General features: G+C 42.7%; 1 protein-coding gene across 1 annotated transcript in view; it reads left to right on the top strand.

The window, feature by feature from the left end:
* LOC118388995 (uncharacterized) overlaps positions 1-21,796 on the top strand; it is a 49,997-nt gene extending 28,201 nt beyond the window's left edge. Inside the window, exons 6-24 of the mRNA XM_035778645.2 lie at positions 672-765; positions 1,452-1,538; positions 2,084-2,200; positions 2,378-2,476; positions 2,564-2,712; positions 3,138-3,276; positions 3,495-3,617; positions 4,128-4,325; positions 4,775-5,826; positions 8,177-8,426; positions 9,068-9,157; positions 11,369-11,593; positions 13,243-13,413; positions 13,987-14,164; positions 15,388-15,504; positions 15,685-15,957; positions 18,992-19,233; positions 19,625-19,675; positions 19,889-21,796. Coding sequence (XP_035634538.1) covers positions 672-765; positions 1,452-1,538; positions 2,084-2,200; positions 2,378-2,476; positions 2,564-2,712; positions 3,138-3,276; positions 3,495-3,617; positions 4,128-4,325; positions 4,775-5,826; positions 8,177-8,426; positions 9,068-9,157; positions 11,369-11,593; positions 13,243-13,413; positions 13,987-14,164; positions 15,388-15,504; positions 15,685-15,957; positions 18,992-19,233; positions 19,625-19,663 — 3,643 coding nt within the window. The 3' untranslated portion in view covers positions 19,664-19,675; positions 19,889-21,796. The remainder of the gene's footprint in view (positions 1-671; positions 766-1,451; positions 1,539-2,083; positions 2,201-2,377; positions 2,477-2,563; positions 2,713-3,137; positions 3,277-3,494; positions 3,618-4,127; positions 4,326-4,774; positions 5,827-8,176; positions 8,427-9,067; positions 9,158-11,368; positions 11,594-13,242; positions 13,414-13,986; positions 14,165-15,387; positions 15,505-15,684; positions 15,958-18,991; positions 19,234-19,624; positions 19,676-19,888) is intronic.
* The last annotated feature ends 1,900 nt before the right edge of the window (positions 21,797-23,696 follow it).

Below are 23,696 nucleotides of genomic sequence, written 5' to 3'. Positions count from 1 at the left end.
AGGAAGGAAGGAAGGAAGGATGCAGTTGTAAAGTATTTGAACAGGGCCATAGTCTCCCACTTCTTAAACTGATGAAGAAATAAAGACATGTCATCCACTGTGTTCTCAGTTAACCCTATAGCTTTACCCCCAGCTGACACTTGTCTCGCAGCCGGAGGTATTTAAAAGCCAAACGTCCTCATAATACACATTTTACAATCTAATCTCTTTACACAGCTTCAATGGACACACATTGAATTTCAAGGTGACGGCTGTCTCGTTAAAACAGATTGTCCCTTTAACGTCGTTCCCGGAATGTTCCTCATTTAACCTTTTAAGAGGCATTCCGTCCTGACAAGCCACAATAACTACACTATTGCCTGCAGGCCATAGGCTGACTGCCAACTATCTAGTATGCATGTCTTCTAAAAAACAGACAGACCCAACTGGTAACCTAAGATGGAGCAATTACAGTGAGGCATGTGTGTGTGTGTGGGGGGGGGCTTGGTGTGCACGTAGTGCATGTAGTGCATGTGCGTGCATGAGACGGACAGACACAGTCAGTGGGAGAGGAGAGGTGAAACCACTAAAACCGCTCGAATAACACTTCGATCTGATGAGTGAGAATTCCAGGACAGTGTGAACAACTTTTAAATGTGCCACAACACGCTTCCCTGTTTTTTCTTTTCTAGAAAAGAGGTCCGGGACCTGGGAATGACAGTGGTGATCAATGCCAGGAGGATGCACCCTCCCTCCCTCTTCTACAAAGCCCTAATGATGGTTCAGGTTAGGAAAATATGAGTCATCACATCTAAAGTCAACTATAAGTCAACTATTAAACGGTAATCCACCCGTTTAGATTTGGAGATAGAGAGCGGATTGTGGTGTATCTAGTTACTCACCGTTCAAATGCAATATGGTGGCATGTCAAGCAGTTCAGATCAGTTTAGTTCACATTATTGGCTTTTGCCAGATTTGTCTTGCATTCTCAAGCACTGAGGTAAAAAAGACTATCAACAAAGACAACATGGCATAGATGACAACAACAGGTCACAACAACAGAGCCATACAACAGAGCCATACAACAGAGCCATACAACAGAGCCATACAACAGAGCCATACAACAGAGCCATACAACACAAGCTATTGCTCTGAGTAAAGTAAAGCATCGTTGCTGCAGTTAATGATAGTTTGGGGGTGGCTGTGTCCTGGGAAGTCCACAAGGAGATTTTGGTTGCTGCACGTGACTGACTTCACCAAATGTATCCTATAAGAATTCATAGGGATCTCTGTCCACTGCACAGTAGTCAATTATGTCATTGATAATGATCTGTCGTTTTCTATCATAGATGTTTACCGACCATTTAAACACATATTGGGGACACATACACATGTGAATCGCGAGAGTGAAGAACACATTGTGATGACCTTGCCTTTGTCCTGACATGTTTCCTTATTGGTCGGCCCCAAAGGAACAAGCCCTGAATGCAGTCCATAGTGTGCTGATACTGGTGGATAAAGACACAAGCCCTCGCCCTGAAAGACACCCTGGGCTACAGGTCAGAAAGCACATACAGTACCAGTCAAACGTTTGGACACAACTACTCATTCCAAGGTTTTTCTTTATTTTTACTATTTTCTACATTGTAGAATAATAGTGAAGACATCAAATATTTGAAATTACACATATGGCATCGTGTAGTAATGAAAAAAACTGTTAAACAAATCCAAATATATTTTATATTTGAGATTCTTCAAAGTAGCCACCCTTTGCCTTGATGACAGCTTTGCACACTCTTGGCATTCTGTCAACCAGGTTCACGAGGTAGTCACCTGGAATGCATTTCAATTAACAGGTGTGCCTTGTTAAATTTAATTTGTGGAATTTATTTCCTTAATGAGTTTCAGCCATTCAGTTGTGTTGTGACAAGGTAGGGTTGGTATACAGAATATAGCCCTATTGCCCTAAAAATCTGTCGTTCTGCCTCTGAACAAGGCCGTTAATCCACTGTTCCTAGGCCGTCGTTCAAAATAAGAATTTGTTCTTAACTGACTTGCCTAGTTAAATAAAGGGAAAATAATAAAAATGCCTCCTGTCAATCAGATGGAAGTGGTGACCTCTCAGAAGGCCCTGCACAAGATGGTGGAGGGACAACAGCTGACCTCTGACCTTGGCGGGAACTTTCCCTACAGCCACACTGATTGGCTGCAGTTTCACCAGGTACAGTATAATATTTATAAATGGCTTTAGTGGGCAAGAAATCGGTTTGGAAGTGAACTTGTTCGCACTCGTGTCGCTGTTGTCTTTGCTATTCTGAAGCATCAATCAACAAAATCTATTGTATCGGCGTTGTTTTGGGATGAGTTGGGATCCTAAAATCTTTTTCCTTTGTTTCAGAAACTGGTTTCCTTCGTGTCGGACTTGCAAGGGGCAGCCCATTTACTACATAGAGCAATCAAGAAAATTGATGGTAATCCAAAAACGGACACCGCCCAGGTAGCTCATTACAATTATAAATTAAAAGTCTATAGCATTATTTTTTCGGGGCTGATTTTTTTTTACATTGCGTTGTTTTTGGTTCAGGATATTCAGCTATCTATTCAAGATCAGAAGACCTCAATGAAAGAGGTTCTGCAGGATGCCCGATTGGTCCCTTTACAGAGAGAAGGTGGGGCCATTCTGACCAGAATGAGGAGGGAGGAGTTTCGATTTACCAAGTCCGACGACTACAGGTACTGTAGGTATCGCTTCTATGTCCCACCTACCCAGTCGACTACTTGCCCTCCGTTGCATTGCCCATTCTAAAACAGGCTTCTTGGCAAGTGAGCCCTCTATCCATCTCTATGGTAGCAACCATCTATGTCAGGGGTACTCAATTCTTACCCCTACGTGGTCCGGAGCCTGCTGGTTTTCTGTTGTACCTGATAATTAATTGCACACACCTGGTGTCACGGGTCTAAATCAGTCCCTGATTAGAGGGGAACAATAAAAAAAAATGCAGTGGAACTGGCCCCGAGGTCCGGAGTCGAGTTTGAGGGATCTAGGTAATACCAAGGCAGCCTTTTTCTGCCAGAACACCACTGACCACACATAATATATCAAGTTGGAGAGGTAAGGACTGGAGTGAATGTTTGACAACGTCCAACTCTCATTACAGGGATGCCTTGGACTCGGTGACGACCCTATATAACCAGGTGGAGGAGAATGTTCACACCCTGGTGATGAAGTCCAATGAATCACTACAGTATCTGGACTTCCTGCTCAAACTCAGGGAGGCGGAGTCAAATCTTAACACGGTAGGTCAGGAGGTTCTAACCTTACAGAACATTCAGCTAGAAGTACTGTATGTTGTGTAGTACATACTTTCTTCCTTGTCACTAAGGAGCTGTGCCTGCTTGCTCTTGCTGAATCAAGCACACCTAGCATTATTGAAAGAAAACTGATACTCTTTTCACCCCGGTCTGTTCGTATGCCTTATGATGTATAATTGCATATCTGAATTTGTACCTTGTAGGCCAAGGCATGGTTTGATACAGAAGGGGAGCAATGGCTGAAGTTCTCCAGCTCCACCGAGGACACACTGGAGAGTGTGAACCAAGCCCTTCAGCGCTTTGACACCGTCCTCACTCAGGCCAAGGTACAGTTGGTTTAAGGGTTAGACTATAACATAAATAATACAAATACTGAGCTATATTGTATGTATATATTGTATTATTTTATAATACAATTGCTCAGATTAAGAGATTTTGTTCAACAAGTAATATTATTTTTCTAAAAGAAAATGTTCATTATGTCGTTGACCTTAACAAGGCCCAAGGACCAATGGAAGCAAAAGAGCCCAATTACATTAATAATTATTTCCTGTTTATGCATCCTTATTTCGACACCAAACCCATCCCTGGTGTGTGTAGCCATAGAGCTCTATTTTTTCATGTCATTTGACCATAGCACCGATGACAATCCTAGTGCCAATGCCGTTGAACAAACTCCAGGCATTTACATTTGTAGGATGACATGAAAATAGAGTTGTTTTGCCATGCACACCAGTGGTGGGTTTAGCATTGAAATCAGGGTTCATGGGCAGAAAATAACCCTACTGTAAAAATATGGTGGTGGAAATGTTGACATATTTTGTTGTTCATCATAGGAGAAGAAACAGGAGACCTTGACCCTGGTGATGGAGGTGGAGAAGATTCTGGGTTCCACCAACTCCAACCCCGAGACGGAGCTTTTTAGGACTGTGATGAACACGTTCAAATCTAATATGGCCGACTTTATGTTGCGCGCTGAGCAACGGCGTACCGAGCTTGACAACATGGTGCATGTCTACCGCTTCTGTGAAGAGGTTAGTTGAGGAAGTTGAGGAAGACCCTGGTCCTGTCAAAATACTCAGAAAAATAGTCCATTCCTTCTCTTCCTTTCTTAAGTCCTTACCTTCTTAATTCCATTTAAATTCATCCCAATTGCCAGATATGTATCTGACTTTTATGGAGGAATGTCAACTAATTCGAATTGATATGAAATTGACTCTAACTCTGCTTCATTTCTCCAACCATACTTTGACCACCACTACCATGTTGTCTGTTATATCACGTATGAACTGAGGAACTGATTGATACATTTTTTAAATATACGGACAGGCCACTCCTTTAACCCCTAGCCACAACAGTCATCAATATTCCCATCAATCTTTTCAGAACCCCGACACCCCATCCAAGATACACACAAATAAAACCACTTCTAACTTCTCCAACACTTGTGAAATAACACTGATCTCTGTATTGTTTCCTCTAGGCCGCTGCCCTTGCCAAGGAATGCAAGCAATATCTTGAGCAACTAGAGACAGGGTGCTATCCTGCCAAAGCCTGTCTAAGCATGCTTAAGACCTACGAGGAGCGATTGGGTGACTGCTTCTCGTCCCGACACTTCCAGAAGATCAAAGCCTGCAGCGTGAAGCGCTCCAGGGGGATGAATTTGTGGAATGCGACCTGGGTCCAGTGCCAGGAAGTCAGCCAGTGGCTGGGGGAGAGGCTGCAGCAGGGGAATGCAGCCAACAAATACCAGCAGCAGCTCACAGCTGGTGGAGCTCAAGTGAAAGACAGGGTGTTGGAGACTTGGAAGGAGAGGGAGAAAGAGGAGGAAGACAAGGAGGAGGTGGTTGTGGCCCCTTGCTCCCTAACCCAAGCCTCAAACTCCCCTCCAGGGGTGGCCGATATGGCCAATAACTCAGGGAGGGCCTCCGTGGAACAGATGGAGAGCAGAGACAGCCGTGCAAGGCACAGCGCTAACATTGCGTGCTTTAACCTCCCTTTCAAAGATGACTTGAAAAGGAGCAAAGGAGCCAAAGAAGCATCCCAGTTGGCCAAATCCCCTGGCATAGAGGGGAAACTGACACCAGCGGTGCCCCAAGATGGAGATGGTGGACCAGGAAGGCACCACAGCGAGACGGACCTCAGAACGGGGGATCTGGCTGCTGGGTGTGAGGCATTTCCATGGAAACATGGCACTTTGGGGGGATCCCTGAGTGAGGGTTCCTGTATCAGCTCTCCCCTGTCCTCAAAGTATGGTTCCTCGCCCTTGTCGGCAAGACACTCCCATAGTCAGCCCTCAGTAGTGGCCCTGCAGTCCCCCCAAAACCCTTATGATATCTCCCATAATGGAAGCTTCTGCTCTTGCAACTCCTGCAGTAGGACAAATGGGGAAAGGGACGATGACAGAGAAGATGGTGACCCCATAGAGTTGTCTTCAGTGTCCTTCCTTGACCCCTGTGACGCGACTGGTGACAGGACCCAGAATGTCTCGTCCTTGGCCGACACACAAGCTGAAGATAATGGCTACAATGTTCTGTGAGTGATGCACCTCCCCCTTCTCAACAGCTATGAGAAAAGCAATCCCAAAATAACATGCAAATGTTTCCCCAGAAATTCCAATAAAACCAACATGCCAACAGTCACCCAAGATTTATTCACAATCTGCAATTCAGACAAACAAAATAGCATTGTTATTGAAATGGTTCTGGGAAACAAGTCTTGATATCATGCTTACTGACAGTTTAAATAAGCAACTGAGTGACAAATGACATTTATAGCATGCAGTGTTAGTAGAAGGGCAGCATAGAGATGGTTTTTCTTTGGGTCTTTGTTAGATTTCAGATGAAGATTATTTGCCTGAAACCTTGACAATAACTACTCTAAGTATACCAGTCACACTTTATTAGGATATACCTACACAAAAAAAATACAATAGTGTAAACAATATAGTATTCACTGTATTTTTTTTTGCGGGATAAAGTCTCCAAAGACACTACAGTGAACACTAGTATGTACTGTATTATACTGTAATTTACAGTAAACTATAATATACAGTGCCTTCTGAAAGTATTCAGACCCCTTGACTTTTTCCACATTATGTTAGATTAGACTTATTAAAAACAAAAAACAATCCCTCATCAATTTACACACAATACCCCTTAATGACAAAACAAAACCAGTTTTTTTTTTCATGTTTGAAAACGTATTAAAAAAAAAATACAAGTAAATTACATTTACATAAGTATTCAGACCCTTTACTCAGTACTTTGAAGCAACTTTTTGCAGCAATTACAGCCTCTAGTCATCTTGGGTATGATGCTACAGGCTTGGCACCTGTATTTGAAAAGTTTCTCCCATTCTTCTCTGCAGATCCTCTCAAGCTCTTACAGGTTGGATGGGGAGCATCGCTGCACAGCTATTTTCAGGTCTCTCCAGAGATGTTCTGGCTGGGCCACTCAAGGACATTCAGAGACTTGTCCCGAAGTCACTCCTGCGTTGCGTTGGTTGTGTACTTAGGATCGTTGTCCTGTTGGAAGGTGAACCTTCGCCCCAGTCTGAGGTCCTGATTGCCCTGGAGCAGGTTTTCATCAAGGATCTCTCTACTTTGCTCCAGTCATCTTTCCCTCGATTCTGACTTGTCTCCCAGTCCCTGACACTGAAATACATACCCACAGCATGATGCTGCTACCACCATGCTTCACTGTAGGGATGGTGCCAGATTTACTCCAGATGTGATGCATGGCATTCAGGCCAAAGAGTTCAATCTTGTTTTCTTGGCTTACGCCAAGCGGACTGTCATGTGCCTTTATCTGAGGAGTGGTTCAGTTTGTCCAATCTACCATAAAGGCCTGATTGGTAGAGTGCTGCAGAAATTGTTGACCTTCTGGAAGGTTCTCCCATCTCCACAGAGGAACTCTGGAGCTCTGTCAGAGTGACCATCGGGTTCTTGGTCACCTCCCTGACCAACGCCCTTCTCCCCCAATTGCTCAGTTTGGCCAGGCGGCCAATTCTAGAAAGAGTCTTGGTGGTTCCAAACTTCTTCCATTTAAGAATGGAGGCCACTGTGTTCTTGGGGACCTTCAAAGCTGCAGAAATGTTGGAGAAATGCAGAAATGTCTTGGAGTTTTACGGACCATTCCTTCGACCTCATGTCTTGTTCTTTGCTCTGACATGCACTGTTAACTGTGGGACCTTATATAGACATGTGTGGGCCTTTCCAAATCCAATCAATTGAATTTATCACAGGTGAACTCCAATGAAGTTGTAGAAACTTCTCAAGGATGATCAATGGAAAGAGGATGCACCTGAGCTCAATTTCAGGTCTCGTAGCAAAGGGTCTGAATAGTTACATAAATAAGGTATTTTTTTATTTTAAATTTTATAAATTAGCAAAAATGTCTAAAACCAGTTTTCATTTTGTCATTATGGGGAATTGTGTGTAGATTGATGAGGAACATTTTTAATTTAATACATTTTAGAATAAGGCTGTAATGTAACAACATGTGGAAAAAGGGGTCTGAAGTAGTAAAAACTGTAGTATATACTGTAATAAATGTAGTGTTTTTGCTGATTGAGGTATAATGTAGTATTACTGTAGTGTTTTTGCAGATGTTACTGTAGTATTTAATGTAGTGATTTTGTTTTATTATCTTTGGCTGAGAAGTGGAAGCGTTCTCCTTGAGAAAACCTACTGGTGAAAAACTAAAAGAGCACATTTTCCATAACCTGTAGGTAGGCAGGACTGAACGGAAAGCTTCTTTTCTTTTCTATAACCTGTAGGGAACACAATATATGGTCTATATTTGGCATGTATGTTTCTTAATGTTGCGAATGCTTTGTATAAATCTTTTAAAAAATCCCTATTCCATGTTTCTTGTGTGGACAGGAAGTTACAGAGGATCATGGAGGAGCTCTTGTTGACTGAGAGGGAGTATGTACGATCTCTAGGTTATGTCCGAGAGCACTACTTCCCCGAGCTGGAGAGGCCTGACGTGCCTCAGGACCTAAGGGGCCAGAGGGGGAGCATTTTCGGCAACCTGGAGAAGCTCCATGACTTCCATCGACACCACTTCCTGAAAGAGCTGGAGGGCTGCCTCCGAGAGCCCTTCAGGGTGGGACGCAGCTTCCTACGACATGTGGGTTCCCATAGTTACGTGCCTTAACCGTTTGATAACTAACCTTAAAGGGATATTTCACTCAAAACAATCTTTCATTATGTTGTTCATAAGTCATCAATAAAACATCAATTGTTTTATAGTTTTCAAGATCAAACTGTGATGATGACGATAGGTTTAAGTGAAGGACGGCACCCTCTCCAGGGTAGTGTCCCCATCACTTCACAGGGAAGTTAAAAGGAAAGTAACACTGGTATTACAGTATCTTGTAATCCAACTGCTCTTATACAAACCATCAACAACAATGTATTGGGGTGAGAGACGTTTCAGACTTTTTTTGCATCTTATCTGTGATCTGCAGTCCCCAACAAGTGATGTGGACCGCATGCCACAAGTCAGTTCAACTAAAATCTTGTTGAATCAACAAGCAGGCAGTGTCTACCACTGTCTAAAATATTCCAGATGTGCACACTGGAGATTAGACAGAGTTCCTGGGAATTTCCTAAGATGTTTTTTTTTATCCCATTTCCTGTTTTCCCAACAATATGAAAAACAGGGATATTTTCTGTTGTATCTCATTGGAAATTGAAAAGGAGGCAGAAAAGACCCATTTTCATCCGATGTTTCAACGTTGTTGCTTGGATTGTTTTTCCTCTATCCAGAGAGAGTGCTTTGGTCTGTACGCCCTCTACAGCAAGAACAAACCCAAGTCAGACGGCTTACTCCTCAACCACGGCCATGACTTCTTCAAGGTGAGGACTTCAACCATCCCTCACAGTACATTCATATTAGATCAATTCATTTGTTGTGGAAGTGGAACACTGGAACAACCGGTTTTGCGAAGGATCATGAGGCCGTTAATAGTATATTTTGACACGAACTTCCCAATACTCCTGCATTTTCATAATCTTTTCCTATTGTACGACATTCCTACTAAGACGCTATTGAAGGAATAACTTGCATGGGAAAAGGCCTAACAAATCAATGCTAAAGTAGCGCCCTGATGTATTGTATCTACCCTAAATCTATTGTAACCTTTAAAGTGCATTCGGAAAGTTTCAGACCCCTTGACTTTTTTCATATTTTGTTACGTTACCGCCTTTACTAAAAATGTATTAAATAAATGTCCTCATTAATCTACACACAATACCCCACAATGACAAATGGAAAACAGGTTTTTAGATTAAGAAAAAATTGTATTAGAAACAGAAATACTTTGTTTACATAAGTATTCAGACCCTTTTCTATGAGACTCAAAATTGAGCTCAGGTGCGTTTCCGTTGATCATCCTTGAGATGTTTCTACAACTTCATTGGAGTCCACCTGTGGTAAATTCAATTGATCGGACATGATTTGGAAAGGCACACACCTGTCTATATAAGGTCCCACAGTTGACAGTGCATGTCAGAGCAAAAACCAAGCCATGAGGTCGAAGGAATTGTCCGTAGAGCTCTGAAACAGGATTGTGTCGAGGCACAGATCTGGAGAAGGGTATCAAAACATTCCTGAAGTATTGAAGGTCCCCAAGAACACAGTGACCTCCATCATTCTTAAATGGAAGAAGTTTGTAACCACCAAGACCCTTCCTAGAGCTGGGTGCCTGGCCAGACTGAGCAATTGGGGGAGAAGGACCTTGGTCAGGGAGGTGACCATGAACCCTATGGTCAATCTGACAGAGCTCCAGAGTTTCTCTCATCTCCACAGAGGACCTTCCAGAAGGTTAACCATCTCTGCAGCACTCCACCAATCAGGCTTTTATGGTAGAGTGTCCAGACGGAAGCCACTCCACAGTAAAAGGCACATGACAGCTGTGGTGGAATATTCTAATCAAGTGAGAGAGACTTTGTCATTTCTTTCTTCAATATGGATTAATTACTGCAATAATGAGACTGGTCCACCCAACAGTCTTGACTGTTGGGCCGAGTAACCTAACTGAAAATGAACAAACAGATATAATATAGGACACAAAAAATGCTTAGTCAGGGCTGGTTCAACCCCTCCAATAAGCCACCTTGGTCCATCTCCTGGTTATCCGCACGGGATGTTTTACTCCCAACCCGGCTTAGTTTCCCAGATTTCGAAGAAGATCTGAGATTGTTGAGAGATTGTTCTAAACTCATCCAGGCTATCTCTCTCAGGTCACACACACCAACATCTTGTCTATCGATTGCCAGCTTGTGTTTTTATCACCAAGTCATTGTCAGCTCAAGCTTTCTCTAGTAAAACCCATTTCCTTGACCCTCCATCACGTCTGGAGGAAACCTGGCACTATCCCTACGGTGAAGCCTGGTGGTGGCAGCATCATGCTGTGGGGATGTTTTCCAGTGGCAGGGACTGGGAAACAAGTCAGGATCGAGGGGAAAGATGAACGGAGCAAAGTACAGAGAGCTCCTTGATGAAAACCTGCTCCAGAGCGCTCAGGACCTTAGACTCGGGCGAAGGTTCACCTTCCAACAGAACAACGACCCTAAGCACATACCCAAGACAATGCAAGAGTGCCTTTTGGGGACAAATCTCTGAATGTCCTTGAGTGGCCCAGCCAGAACCCGTACTTGAACCCTATAAAACATCTCTGGAGAGACCTAAAAATAACTGTGCAGCAAATTCCCCATCCAACCTGACAGAGCTTGAGAGGATCTGCAGAGAACAATGTGAGAAACTGCCCAAATACAGTGTGCCAAGCTTGTACCATCATACCCAAGAAGACTCAAGGCTGTATTCACTGCCAAAGGTGCTTCAACAAAGTACAGGGTAAAGGGTCTGAATACTTATATATATGTGATATTTCATTTTTTTCTAAAAACCTGTTTTATCTTTGTCAGTATGGTTATTGGGTGTGGATTCATGAGGGGAAAAAAATATTTGATCAATTTTCGAATGAGGCTGTAACGTAACAAAATGTGTAAAAAGTCAAAGGGTCTGAATACTTTACGAATGCACTGTATATCTTCCCAACACTTTAGCAAAAACAGATAGAGCTGGGCGACAAGATGGACCTGTCATCATATCTGCTGAAGCCGGTGCAGCGGATCAGCAAGTACAGCCTGCTGCTGCAGGACATGGTGAGGGATTGTGGGCCCCACCGGGGCCGCGAGGAGGCTGAAGTCAGGCGTGCGCTTGAAGTCATCCAGTTCCAGTTGCGGCATGGCAACAACCTGCTGGCCATGGACGACATACAGGACTGTGACGTGAGTGTTAGGGGGTGAAGCCAATCCATCACATGTATTCATGAATCCCTTTTTTTTAGTGGGGGTTATCGTGTGCTTTTACAGTAACCTGGGCTAGACCCTAGACCCTAAAGAGCAAGCAGAGGCAGAAACTCCATCTTTATTCCATATATACTACCAGTCCAAATTTTAGTACACCTACTAATACCAGGGTTTTTCTTTCTTTTTACTATTTTCTACACTGTAGAATAATAGTGAAGACATCAAAGCTCTGAAATAACACATATGGAATCATGTAGTAACCAAAAAAACTGTTAAACAAATATATTTAAAAACCCTTGAATGAGTCGGTGTTCTAAAACTTTTGACCGGTAGTATATGTCCCTATCTAAACATTACGTTCTTACACATCCTCTTATTTCTGGGTGTACCATAGTAGACATGTGGGGTTGGGTGGGGGATGAGGTCATCTGAGAGTAGAGGAGAGGACTGGGCAAGACAGGACAGGACTAGACTGGATTGTTGGTTTTTCACTGTTGTAGTGTTGCATAGGACATACTACTTCCGAGGCAACTTTATCCTTGGAACAACTGTGTGATGCTAGTTGTCTGTCTCATATCAGTTCCAGTATGTAAGAACATAAACTGTAGAATAGATAGGGAAGAATAGGAAATTACGATGGATTGGGGTACGGGGGAGTGGACAGGAGTAATAGGGGGTCCGATATTGTTAGTTTAAAAAACCGAAGTGCTCAAAGTCGTTTTCATTGTGGCCCAGGGAACTCACTTCATCCACGACCAATGTTCTAGCACCTATCCTGGTTTTATTGTGACAAGACATACAAAAGCAACATTTGTATCCAATATCTCATCTCAATATTTCAACTGAGACTGCTCTTCTCTGTGTCAGAGGCTCTCCGAAAGCGCTTGAAACCCTGGTCATCGTCAGCCATTTGCTAATCTGATCTGGGGCCTTGTATCCTCAGCCAGGAGAGTCATGACAGATGATATCAGAGAGTGTGCAGAGCCTGAGACGCCCAGCCCTGAGAGGGTGGAGAGGAGGATCTGATGGTTCGCGGTGTATTGAGCTTGGCGGATGAGAACAGAGGAGAGAGACAGTCAGCTTTGGCAGTGCGGAGAGTCTCTCTGACACAGAGAAGAGCAGTCTCAGTTGAGTGACCTGCCTTGAAGCCTGACTGGTTAGGGCCAAGAAGATCGTTCTGAGAGAGATAACGAGTTTGTGAGGTAGTTTGGTTGCATACATTTTTTGTAAGATAACAAGCTTGTTTAAACCTTTCACTCCTTTTAGACCTGTATACTGCCCATGCAGTTGACCGCACCTGTTATCTCTGAACTTCAACGCACCACTTGGCTCTGGTCTACTGTGCATTGGCAACTGACCTTGCGGTCATACAGTATAGTGCAGGGATCATCAACCTTTTTTTCAGGTGAAACTCACTTTGGCATAATGATTTACCCATCCGACCCAGATAACCATCTACCACATTTGTGAGGTTGTTCGGGAACCTAAAAAACATGCTAGTTTGTTCCTATCAGGGGGTGAATACAGTATAATGTCAAATGTCAAGGTACTAAAAATGGTTTATCTTACCTCAGAAATATCCTGGCAGAATACAGCCTGCCCTCAATGTCATCTTTCTTTGCCTCTAGGTCAACCTGAAGGAGCAGGGGCAGCTGATTCGTCAGGACGAGTTCCTGGTGTCCTTCAGGAAGAAGAAATGTTTCCGCCACATCTTCCTCTTCCAGGACCTCGTCCTCTTCAGCAAGACCAAGTGGACTGATGTGGGCAATGACACTTATGTCTACAAACAGTCATTTAAGGTGTGTAGACAGTCAATATACAACACAGCACAATATACCCCAATATGAATCTTTTGCTGAAGCCACTTCCCTTGGCTTTCATTGAAACGCATGTTTAAGTTATAAAAAGGCCTTGTGTGACACGAAAGAGCATTTATATGGAATGTCCCATTATCTACACTCCTAACATGTAACTTCCTCTATTGCTTAGCAGAACTGTATGTGATACATTAACACATACCCCTACTTTAAAATGGAGAAGGGAACCGTGCACTGCAGATGACCTCGTCTGTCTAGGGCATGGGTTTCATACTCATTCCATGGAGGGCCTAGTGTCCGCGAGTTTTGGGTTTTTCCTTTCAATTAAGACCTAGACAACCAGGTGAGGGGAGTTCTTTACTAATTAGTGACCTTAATTCATCAATCAAGTACAGACACTCAGCCCTCCGTGGAATGAGTTTGACACGTGGTCTAGGTTGATTAATTTCTAAGCAGAAATTAAGACGAAGTTGTACACAGTAATATCCGTAAAGTGTAGGCCTTTATAGTCTTCATAACGTTGTATTTAAGTAAAAGCCATGTCTATTTTGACAGACCTCTGACATTGGGATGACCCATAACTCGGGGGACAGCGGGCTGTGCTTTGAGATCTGGTTCCGAAGGAGGAAGTCCCAGGACACGTACACGCTGCAGGCCGGGAACAGTGAGGTGAAGGATGCCTGGACCAAAGACCTTGAGCGCATCCTCTGGGAGCAGGCTGTACACAATAGAGGTCAGAGGTCACCCAGCCAATCAGGTCTCTCAGAATTACCAGAAAGAGTCCTCAGGTGATCTGGTCTGTGACGGAAAACATTACTAAACGTCAATTGGGAATTGAGGAGCAAGGATTTGAAAGCTACAGATGTAGGATCTTAATTGGATCAGAGAATTTTCCTGTACCGAAGAAATGTAGATTCATATAAATGCACTGAAATAAATAGAACAACACACGGTTATATGAACAGTATTCCCCTTTTCATGTAGCCTAATTTTGGCCAGCTAATAGACTTACCTCTGATCAAGCAACATTATGGACTAAATGATAAAATCCTGTTTCTGCAGAATGATTTTGCTGCTACAATACTGGTCACAATAAGATCCTACACCTGTAGTAACATTTTCAGAACTGTCATACATTTATGTGCCAGAAGTGAAGTATGTAGTAGTAGTAAAGATGTTGGATCTTAATTTGACCTGTATTGTCACTGCAAAATGATCCTGCAGCAACAAGATTTGAACGTTTAGTCCATAATGTTGCTTGATTGTTGGTTAGGCTATTAACTGGTCAAAATTAGTTTACATGAAAAGTCCAATAGGGTTAATATAACCGTGTGTTAATGCATGTTTTCAGTGAATATATGTACATCTTGAAGCTCAATAATGTGGTGCAGGAACATTTTAACCAACAATAGAGTGATCAAATTAAGATCCAACACCTGTAGGTTTTATTGGTTTCTCGCAGTCATGTAGTATGCCATTCTCTTTCCCGCATTCCCACTGATGTGAATGGAATTGATGGGTGAGTGCAATATGATGTACACCAATCCAACACTTTCAACTGTGATCATTTGGTCAGGTGGTCATGAAGGAATAGAGGCAATAAAAATGTCCGGCTTCTGGCATGCAGTTTGCCTTGCCAGTACTATTAACCTGGATTTTAAGTAGAAGCAGTGAGGGTCATGACGGGAAGCTCTACACATCTTGGAATGAGACTAGTACACAGCCATAGTATTTCTTGGGTCAATGTTTGAGTTTTGTTGTTGTGTTCCTATCCTTATATGTCAATTAAATCCTTTTCATTCCCTTGTCACCATATGTAAGGCCAAAATTAGATCCTTCCACTTCCCTCTGTCCATGGTAACATGTTGTGCCTTGCTCCAATACAAATGTATCTCTGCCAGCTCATTTCTCAAAATAGGTCAATGTTCAAACGGTATTTTGTTTGCTATATTCTAGAGATTCGTATGCAGGAGAGGGTGTTCATGGGTATCGGGAACAGGCCCTTCATGGACATCCAGCCTAGCGATGCGGCCATCAACGACAGGGCAGTCAACTGTGCTCTGATGGGAAGAGGTACACACCCATAATAGAATATTTCAATTAGACTATAATTGGAATGGTTCTTCTTAGTAATAAATTAACACCATCATAAACATGTTTTTCCGAGGTCCTGGTTGATCCTCCTTCGGAATTTCTATTTTTGTCTCATTCATGTCCCGTCTTATACAATTTGATTTTTTCTGGCCCTCTCAGAATCCAAGGCGTTGGCCTCCCCGGGGACGTCTATCTCACAGGGCGGTTGTCCTGTGCTGCGGCCTAACTCCATTGGCTCGGGGAGCTGTTCGTCGTCTTCCGGCAGCCACTCCTCTTCGTCCTCTGGGAGAGGGTCCCTGTCGTCCGCCGTGGAGGGGTACCTGTGTGGCCCGAAGCAGAGGGGGGCAGGGGGTCACGGGGGGTACTCCCCACCCCCCGGGGTCCAGGAGGAGGATGACATGGACCAGGAGAGCGGAAGTCAGAATCTACTGAGTGAGTGGATATAATGAGAAGGGTAGCTCATTTGGGGAACATACATTAAAACATGCTAATTTGGGGAGAAGTTTGCATTTGGTTGTAGCCAGTTAAACAAATCTAAAGCATGAATTGATGTCTCCTTGTCCAAATACTGTTTACAGGGTCAGACTATCTTCCTATGATTCCTATTTGTTGTAAGACACAGCTACTGTTGAGAGAGGCTAGGTGGTTCTCAGAAATGTTTGTTCTATGAGTGACCCAGCCACCAAAAATGGTGGGGATTTTTCTGTGACCCCAAAAATGAAGAGAGTGATCTATTTCTAGAGAGGACCTAATCTCATACCACAGCCCAAAATTAAGCAGCCATGATCAAATCAAATTTTACTGGTCACATACAAGTGTTTAGCAGATGTTATTGCGGGTGTAGCGAAATGCTTGTGTTTCTAGCTCCAACAGTACAGTAATATCTAACAGGTAATATCTAACAATTTCACAACAATACACACAAATCTAAGTAAAGGAATGGAATCAAGAATATATAAATATATGGACGAGCAATGTTCTGCATAGACTAAGATACAGTATATACATACTGTATGAGATGGATAATGCAAAATATGTAAACATTATTAAAGTGACTAGTGTTCCATTGTTAAAGTGGCCAGTTATTTCAAGTGTATGTATATAGGCAGCAGCCTCTAATGTGTTAGTGGTGGCTATTTAACAGTCTGACTGCCTTGAGATAGAAGCAATTTTTCAGTCTCTCGGTCTCAGCTTTGATGCACCTGCACTGACCTCGCTTTCTGGATGATAGCGGGGTGAACAGGCAGTGGCTCGTGTGGTTGATGTCCTTGATGATCTTTTTGGCCTTCCTGTGATATCAGGTGGTTATAGGTGTCCTGAAGGGCATGTAGTTTGCCACCTTTGATGCGTTGGGCAGACCGCACCACCCTCTGGAGAGCCTTGCGGTTATGGGAGGTGCAGTTGTCGTACCAGGCGGTGATACAGCCCGACAGGATGCTCTCAATTGTGCATCTATAAAAGTTTGAGGGTTTTTGGTGCCAAGTCAAATTTCTGCAGCATCCTAAGGTTCAAGAGGTGCTGTTGTGCCTTCTTCACCTCCCCTGTCTGTGTGGGTGAACCATTTCAGATGCTCAGTGATGTGTTCACCCAGGAAGTTGAAGCTTTTCACCTTCTCCACTGCTGTTTTATCGATGTGGATAGGGGGGCTGCTCCCTCTGCTGTTTCCTGAAGTCCACGATCAGCTCCTTTTGTTTTGTTGATGTTGAGTGAGAGGATATTATCCTGGCACCACACTTCCAGAGCCCTCACCATCTTCCTGTAGGCTGTCTCGTCATTGTTGGTAATCAAGCCTTCTACTGTTGTATCGTCTGCAAACTTGATGATTGAGTTGGAGGCGTGCATGGCCACGCAGTCATGATGGCCCACCACTTGGTCCCAAACCCAACCCACCATTTGGGAATCAGAAACTGACATGGGATAATTTACTTCCTAGAATAAATCATGCACACAACCCACTGGGTAAAGTAATATCTGGTGATTCAGTATCTGATTCAATATCATTGATTCATAGCTGATGACATTGAATCAATGTGAAAAACTGATAGGATTTGCTGAAACTCGACATAAATAAATGTAGTATTTTACTTACATCCACAGGGCCAGATTGAGAAATCACAGATCCCCAATCTCCTGTCACACCATAATTCTCTGTAAACAAATAAATACAATTCCAATCAGCAGATGCCACGAAGTGCCTATACAGAAACCCAGCCTAAAACCCAAAGAGCAAGCGATGAATAGTGACTAGACAACTCCCTAGAAAGGCAGGAACCTAGGTGGCCAGTCCTCTTCTGGCTGCGCCGGTGGAGATTATAAGAGTACATGACGAGATCATTCTTCAAGATGTTCAAGCCGGGGCGGCAGGGTAGCCTAGTGGTTAGAGCGTTGGACTAGTAACTGAAAGGTTGCAAGTTCAAATCCCCGAGCTGACAAGGTACAAATCTGTCGTTCTGCCCCTGAACAGGCAGTTAACCCACTGTTCCTAGGCCATCATTGAAAATAAGAATTTGTTCTTAACAGACTTGGGTCAAATAATAGTGCAACAGGTCACCACCTCAGGAGTAAATGTCTGTTGGCTTCTCATAGCTGAGCATTCAGAGGTCGAGACAGTAGGTAAGAGTGAGAGCCCCCCCTCAACGGGCCTGGGACCAGGTTCTTCAGCCGGGGTAAACCCCTGCATTAATCTGGCCCTGTAAATCCAATAACATGGTGACCTGTTGATTTCATGTTGAATTCAATCCACAAAAGAAAATGAGCCAGGCTATTTTACACCCTTCCAAATGGTAGCTATAAAGGCAGAAAAACAATCTACTGTCTCCAGTCATGTAAATAGTATGAAATGTGTTTATAAAAGGACACTTTTTTTCCATGCAAAGAAAGGAAAGAAACGTACAGTATCTGTTCTAGCCTAGCCTAGGCCCACTCCACTACTCGCTGGGGTCTTTTCTGCAAATAGGGATTGAGTTATGTTGTTATCTTAAATTATGACCTTCCAATTTAGTCATCACATTAGCAATAGTAGCCTATCTTACATAAGTCTGCAAACGCAACCATGAATGGAATGCTTTATTATAAAGGGGAATTTTTATGGTGCTTTCCCAAACTTGAGTCTCACTGCCAGGCAGATAACTAATTACATTTGGGAATGCTTTATTAATATGACAGAGGATCTATTTCATCTCATTTATGATTGAACTAAAGACAATGTATAAAGGATCAGTCATTTAAAAGCCCTGAGCCCATATTTACTAAGCGTCTAGTAATGTAGGAGTGCTGATCTTGGATTAGTTTGGACCTTTTGAGTCACAATGAATAAGAGGTGGGACCTGATCCTAAATCAACAGTCCTCTGAGCACTCCTTTCTCTGAGCACTCCTTTCTCTGAGCACTCCTTTCTCTGAGCACTCCTTTCTCTGAGCACTCCTTAGAATGTGGACAAGTCTTACGGATTCCCCTTCCTATTCCAGTGAACAGCTCCGAGTCTTCAGGAGAGAGCGTGAGCGGCTTCAGCAGCTCCAGCCACAGCTGTCACTCCGCAATTGGTAGAGAGGCGGAGGACGCCGCCTCCGTCGTCGGCCTGAAGGAGGTGCTAACCCGCAGACCCGAAGCCAACCTCCACAAGGCCAAGAGTCCCACCCGGTCCACAGAGAGAACCACCACGCCCTTGCTCCCACACAGACCACCAGCCATGACTAAGGATCCACCTAAGGTGTGGGTTGAGCCTAACCATGAGTTGTACAACTTCGCAAGGATTATAATACTATTAGGGTGAATTCTAAATCAACCTAGTCATGCATTGGGGTGGTGTAGAGCCCGTGGTATAGTGGAAACATGGCTGGCGCTATCGCAGGTAGGCCTGCCCACCGAAGACCAGGCCCGGCCTTACCGCCTGCGTCTCCCTTCTTAACCTCCTGCATCACCATCTACTTCTGCACTGTTTGAATAAAGCATAAAAATTACAAAAAATATCAATAGTAAAAAAAAACAAGTCATACACTGATGTCAATGGGAGCCGAAGTGAAAATTCACCTCTTTGTGATCTGGTAAGCTATACAACAGGAAGTGATGTTTTATTTTTTATTAATTTTTTTCCACCACAGGTTCAAAATGTGGCCATTGGAAAGTCAACTGAGGTTTGAGCTCTGAGTTTGGTAAGTTTGTCTGTAATAATGAGGTCACGATTCACCATCTATAGTTTGCCTGTATTTATGTCTGGGGAGTTAAAAAAAAAAAAAATTCCACATGTTTGTTTTGTTTGTAACTGTATTTACTGTATGTAATGTATTTTACACATGGATGTTTCAAGTTTTCAGTCATTTTCCCTAGGTTATTCAAATACAATCCTATATTGTCTCTCCTCACAGAATTGGACCGATCGACAACAGAAGGACACCATGAACTGTGTCACTGTATAAAGGGGACTATTATATGACAGTTACTGTACTCTGCTTTTTCTATTATTTTTTTTATCTGACCACTAAAATGTACTGTATTTCACATATGTTCTTATATTGTTTTGCAATTTAAACATCTGCGTCTGAATTGTGTTTGTGTTGTGTAAGACAAGTACATTCAACATGTAATTAACCTTAGCGTTATCTCAGATTCAACAGGTTATAGTGAATTGCAAAATGTCACAAAGAAATTGTTGCACGTGATGCAAACATCATACCTGTCCTTGAGCGGTGCTCTGATCTGGAGCGGCAGGTGTGAATGTCATGCCAGGCTAGAGCATGTTTTCTGCCAAGCTAAACCAATAACACATGATCTCAGTAAACTGTGCAGGTAACATTTTCATAAATACAGTGGTGAATCAATCAATAAATCAACTTCAACTGTCTTTTTATGAATACTGAAAAAAAATATGAACGCAATATGTGAAGTGTTGGTCCCATGTTTCGTCAGCTGAAGTAAAAAGATCACAGAGATTTCCATACACACAAAAAGTTGATTTCTCTCATATTTTGTGCACAAATGTGTTTACATCCCTGTTAGTGAGCATTTTTCATTTTCCAAGATAATCCATCCACCTGACAGGTGTGTGTGATATCAAGAAGCTGATTAAACAGAAGTATCATTACACAGGTGCACCTTATGCTGGGGACAATAAAATGCCACTCTAAAATGTGCTGTTTTGTCACACACCACAATGCCACCGATGTCTCAAGTTTTGAGGGAGCGTCCAATTGGCATGCTGACTGCAGGAAAGTCCACCAGAGCTGATGCCAGAGAATTTCCCTACCATAAGCCACCTCCAAAATCGTTTTAGAGTATTTGGCAGGAGGTCCAACTAGCATCACAAACGCAGACCACGTGTAACCACTTACAGCCCAGGACCTCCACATCCGGCTTCTTCACCTGGGGTATCGTCTGAGGCCTATCACCCGGACAGCTGAGGAGTATTTCTGTGTGTAATAAAGCCCTTTTGTGGGGAAAAACCCATTCTGATTGGCTGGGCCAGCTCCCCAGTGGATTGGGCCTGGCTCCCATGTGGATGGGCTTATGCCCTCCCAGGCACACCCAAGGCTAGGCCCTTGCTCAGTCATGTGAAATCCATAGATTAGGGCCGACTCAATTTATTTTAATTGACAGATTTCTTTATATGAACTGTAACTCGTTGAAAATGTTGCATGTTGCGTTTATATTTTTGTTCAGTATAGATATGTTTATTTATTTTTTTACTTTTGCTCTTATTACATGAAATATGCAGTTCTGGCATGACATTATATTTACACCTGCCATGCTTTAGACCAGACCACCCTAGGTATGGTGCGTCACGTGCAATAACAATATTACAATAGCCCAAACTTGCAAACTAGTTTAACTATTTGATCGACAAACATTGTTGTATCAAATGTGCAAGACCAAACATCTTTTAACAGCAGAACCATAAATTGGTTCCATGCCTTCCATTCAGTAGGAGAGCCATGACAAGATCTGTCCATGATTTTTAAATCTCATGTTGAATAGGGCTTCTCAACTCAATTAAATGAACGTTAACTGGTGCTTGCTTGTAATGTGTTTTATTGAATTTTATTAGTGCAGGTATAAACACAGTATTGGACTGGTATGACAATATGGCTAGTTCATAATGGTGTCCGAGACTAATTAACATTTCTCACTTTGATTCCTCAACATTAACATCTTTTTACTCTTATTTCCATCTTGTTGGCTCAAGTTTATGTATTAAATTATGAAACTGGTCAAAATATTTAGCCTTTGTGCGTTTGTATTTTTCTTTACTTTGATCAAATAAAAAATATTTTATTTAATTCCAAACGGAAATTGATTTGTGATATGGTGCCCAACATTTTAAAGGAATTATCCATCAAATAGGTAGTTTATGAATAAAAAATTGATGTCATACAAATTACAGTGCCTTTGGAAAGTATTCATACCCCTTGACTTTTTCCACATTTTGTTACGTTACAGCCTTACTCTAAAATGGATTCAGTAGTTATTTTCCCCTCGTCAATCAACACACAATACCCCATAATGACAAAGCAAAAATATGTTTTTAGCATTTTTTGCAAATGTATAAATAAATATAAACTGAAATATTTAATTTACTCAGACCCTTTACCCAGTACTTTGTTGAAGCACCTTTGCCACTATTGCATTGTCTTGGTTGTGTGCTTAGGGTCGTTGTCCTGTTGGAAGATGAACCTTCACCCCAGTCTGAGGTCCTGAGTGCTCTGGAGAAGGTTTTCATCAAGGATCTCTCTGTACTTTGCTCAGTTCATCTTTCCCTCGATCCTGACTAGTCTCCCAGTCCATACTGCTGAAAAACATCCCCACAGCATGATACTGCCACCACCATGCTTCACCATAGGAATGGTGCCAGGTTTCGTTCAGATGTGACTCTTGGCTTTCAGGACAAAGAGTTCAATCTTGGTTTCAACAGACCAGAGAATCTGGTTTCTCATGGTCTGAGAGTCTTTTGGGGCCTTTTGGCAAACTTCAAGTGGGCTGTCATGTGCCTTTTCCTGAGGAGTGACTTCTGTCTGACCACTACAATAAAGTCCTGATTGGTGGAGTGCTGCAGAGATGGTTGTCCTCATGGAAGGTTCTCCCATCTCCACAGAGGAACTCTGGAACTCTGTCATAGTGACCATCGAGTTCTTGGTCACCTCCCTGAGCAAGGCCCTTCTCCCCTGATTGCGCCATTTGGCCAGGCGGCCAGGTCTAGGAAGGTTCCAAACCTGTTGGTTCCAAATTACTTCCATTTAAGAATCATGGAGGCCACTGTGTTTTTGGGGACCTTTAATGCTGCAGACATGTTTTGGTACCCTTGCCCAGATCTGTGCCTCGACACAATCCTGTCTCGGGAGCTCTACGTAGAATTCCTTCAACCTCATGGTTTGGTTTTTGCTCTGACATGCACTGTCAACTGTGGGACCTTATATAGACAGGTGTGTGCCTTTCCAAATCATGTCCAATCAATTGAATTTACCACAGGTTGACACCAATCAAGTTGTAGAAACATCTCAAGGATGATCAATGGAAACAGGATGTACCTGAGCTCAAAGCAAAGGGTCTGAATATGTAAACAAAGTGGCATAGTTTAAAGTGACTAGTGATACATGTATTACATAAAGATGCAGTAGATGATATAGAGTACAGTATATACATATATGTATCATTGTCACATTTATTCAAAAAGAAAGCCTTGTGCCCATGGCACAGCACTATGGAATCAGAGGACAATCTGCTGACCGAAGTGCAACAAGTTCTTGGAAAGAAAAACATAACAGGGTGAAACAGTTAGCAGCACACTGGACTTCCTGTCCATGCTTAAAACTTCTTAGGGCTAGGCGTCCCGTCAGCAGGACACCTGTTGAAAACATCCGGTGAAATTGGAGGGTGCGCAATTCAAATAAATAATCGTAATATTAAACATTTACGAACATACAAGTATCTTATATCAGTTAAAAGCTTAAATTATTGTTAATCTAACTTCATTGGCCGATTTTCAATAGGCTTTACAGCAAAAGCATACCATGCAATTGTTTGAGGACGGCGCCCCACATCAACATATTTTTCAACCAGCACAGGGTTCATAAAATCACAAGTAGCGATTAAAAAAATCACTTACTTTTAAAAATGTTCCTCTTTTTACAATCCCAAGGGTCCCAGCTACAGCATACATGGTCATTTTGTTAGATAAAAATC

Source organism: Oncorhynchus keta, chromosome 10, assembly GCF_023373465.1.
Source record: "Oncorhynchus keta strain PuntledgeMale-10-30-2019 chromosome 10, Oket_V2, whole genome shotgun sequence".
In the NCBI taxonomy this organism is placed as follows: domain Eukaryota; kingdom Metazoa; phylum Chordata; class Actinopteri; order Salmoniformes; family Salmonidae; genus Oncorhynchus; species Oncorhynchus keta.
This window is presented reverse-complemented; position numbering and strand designations above follow the sequence as displayed.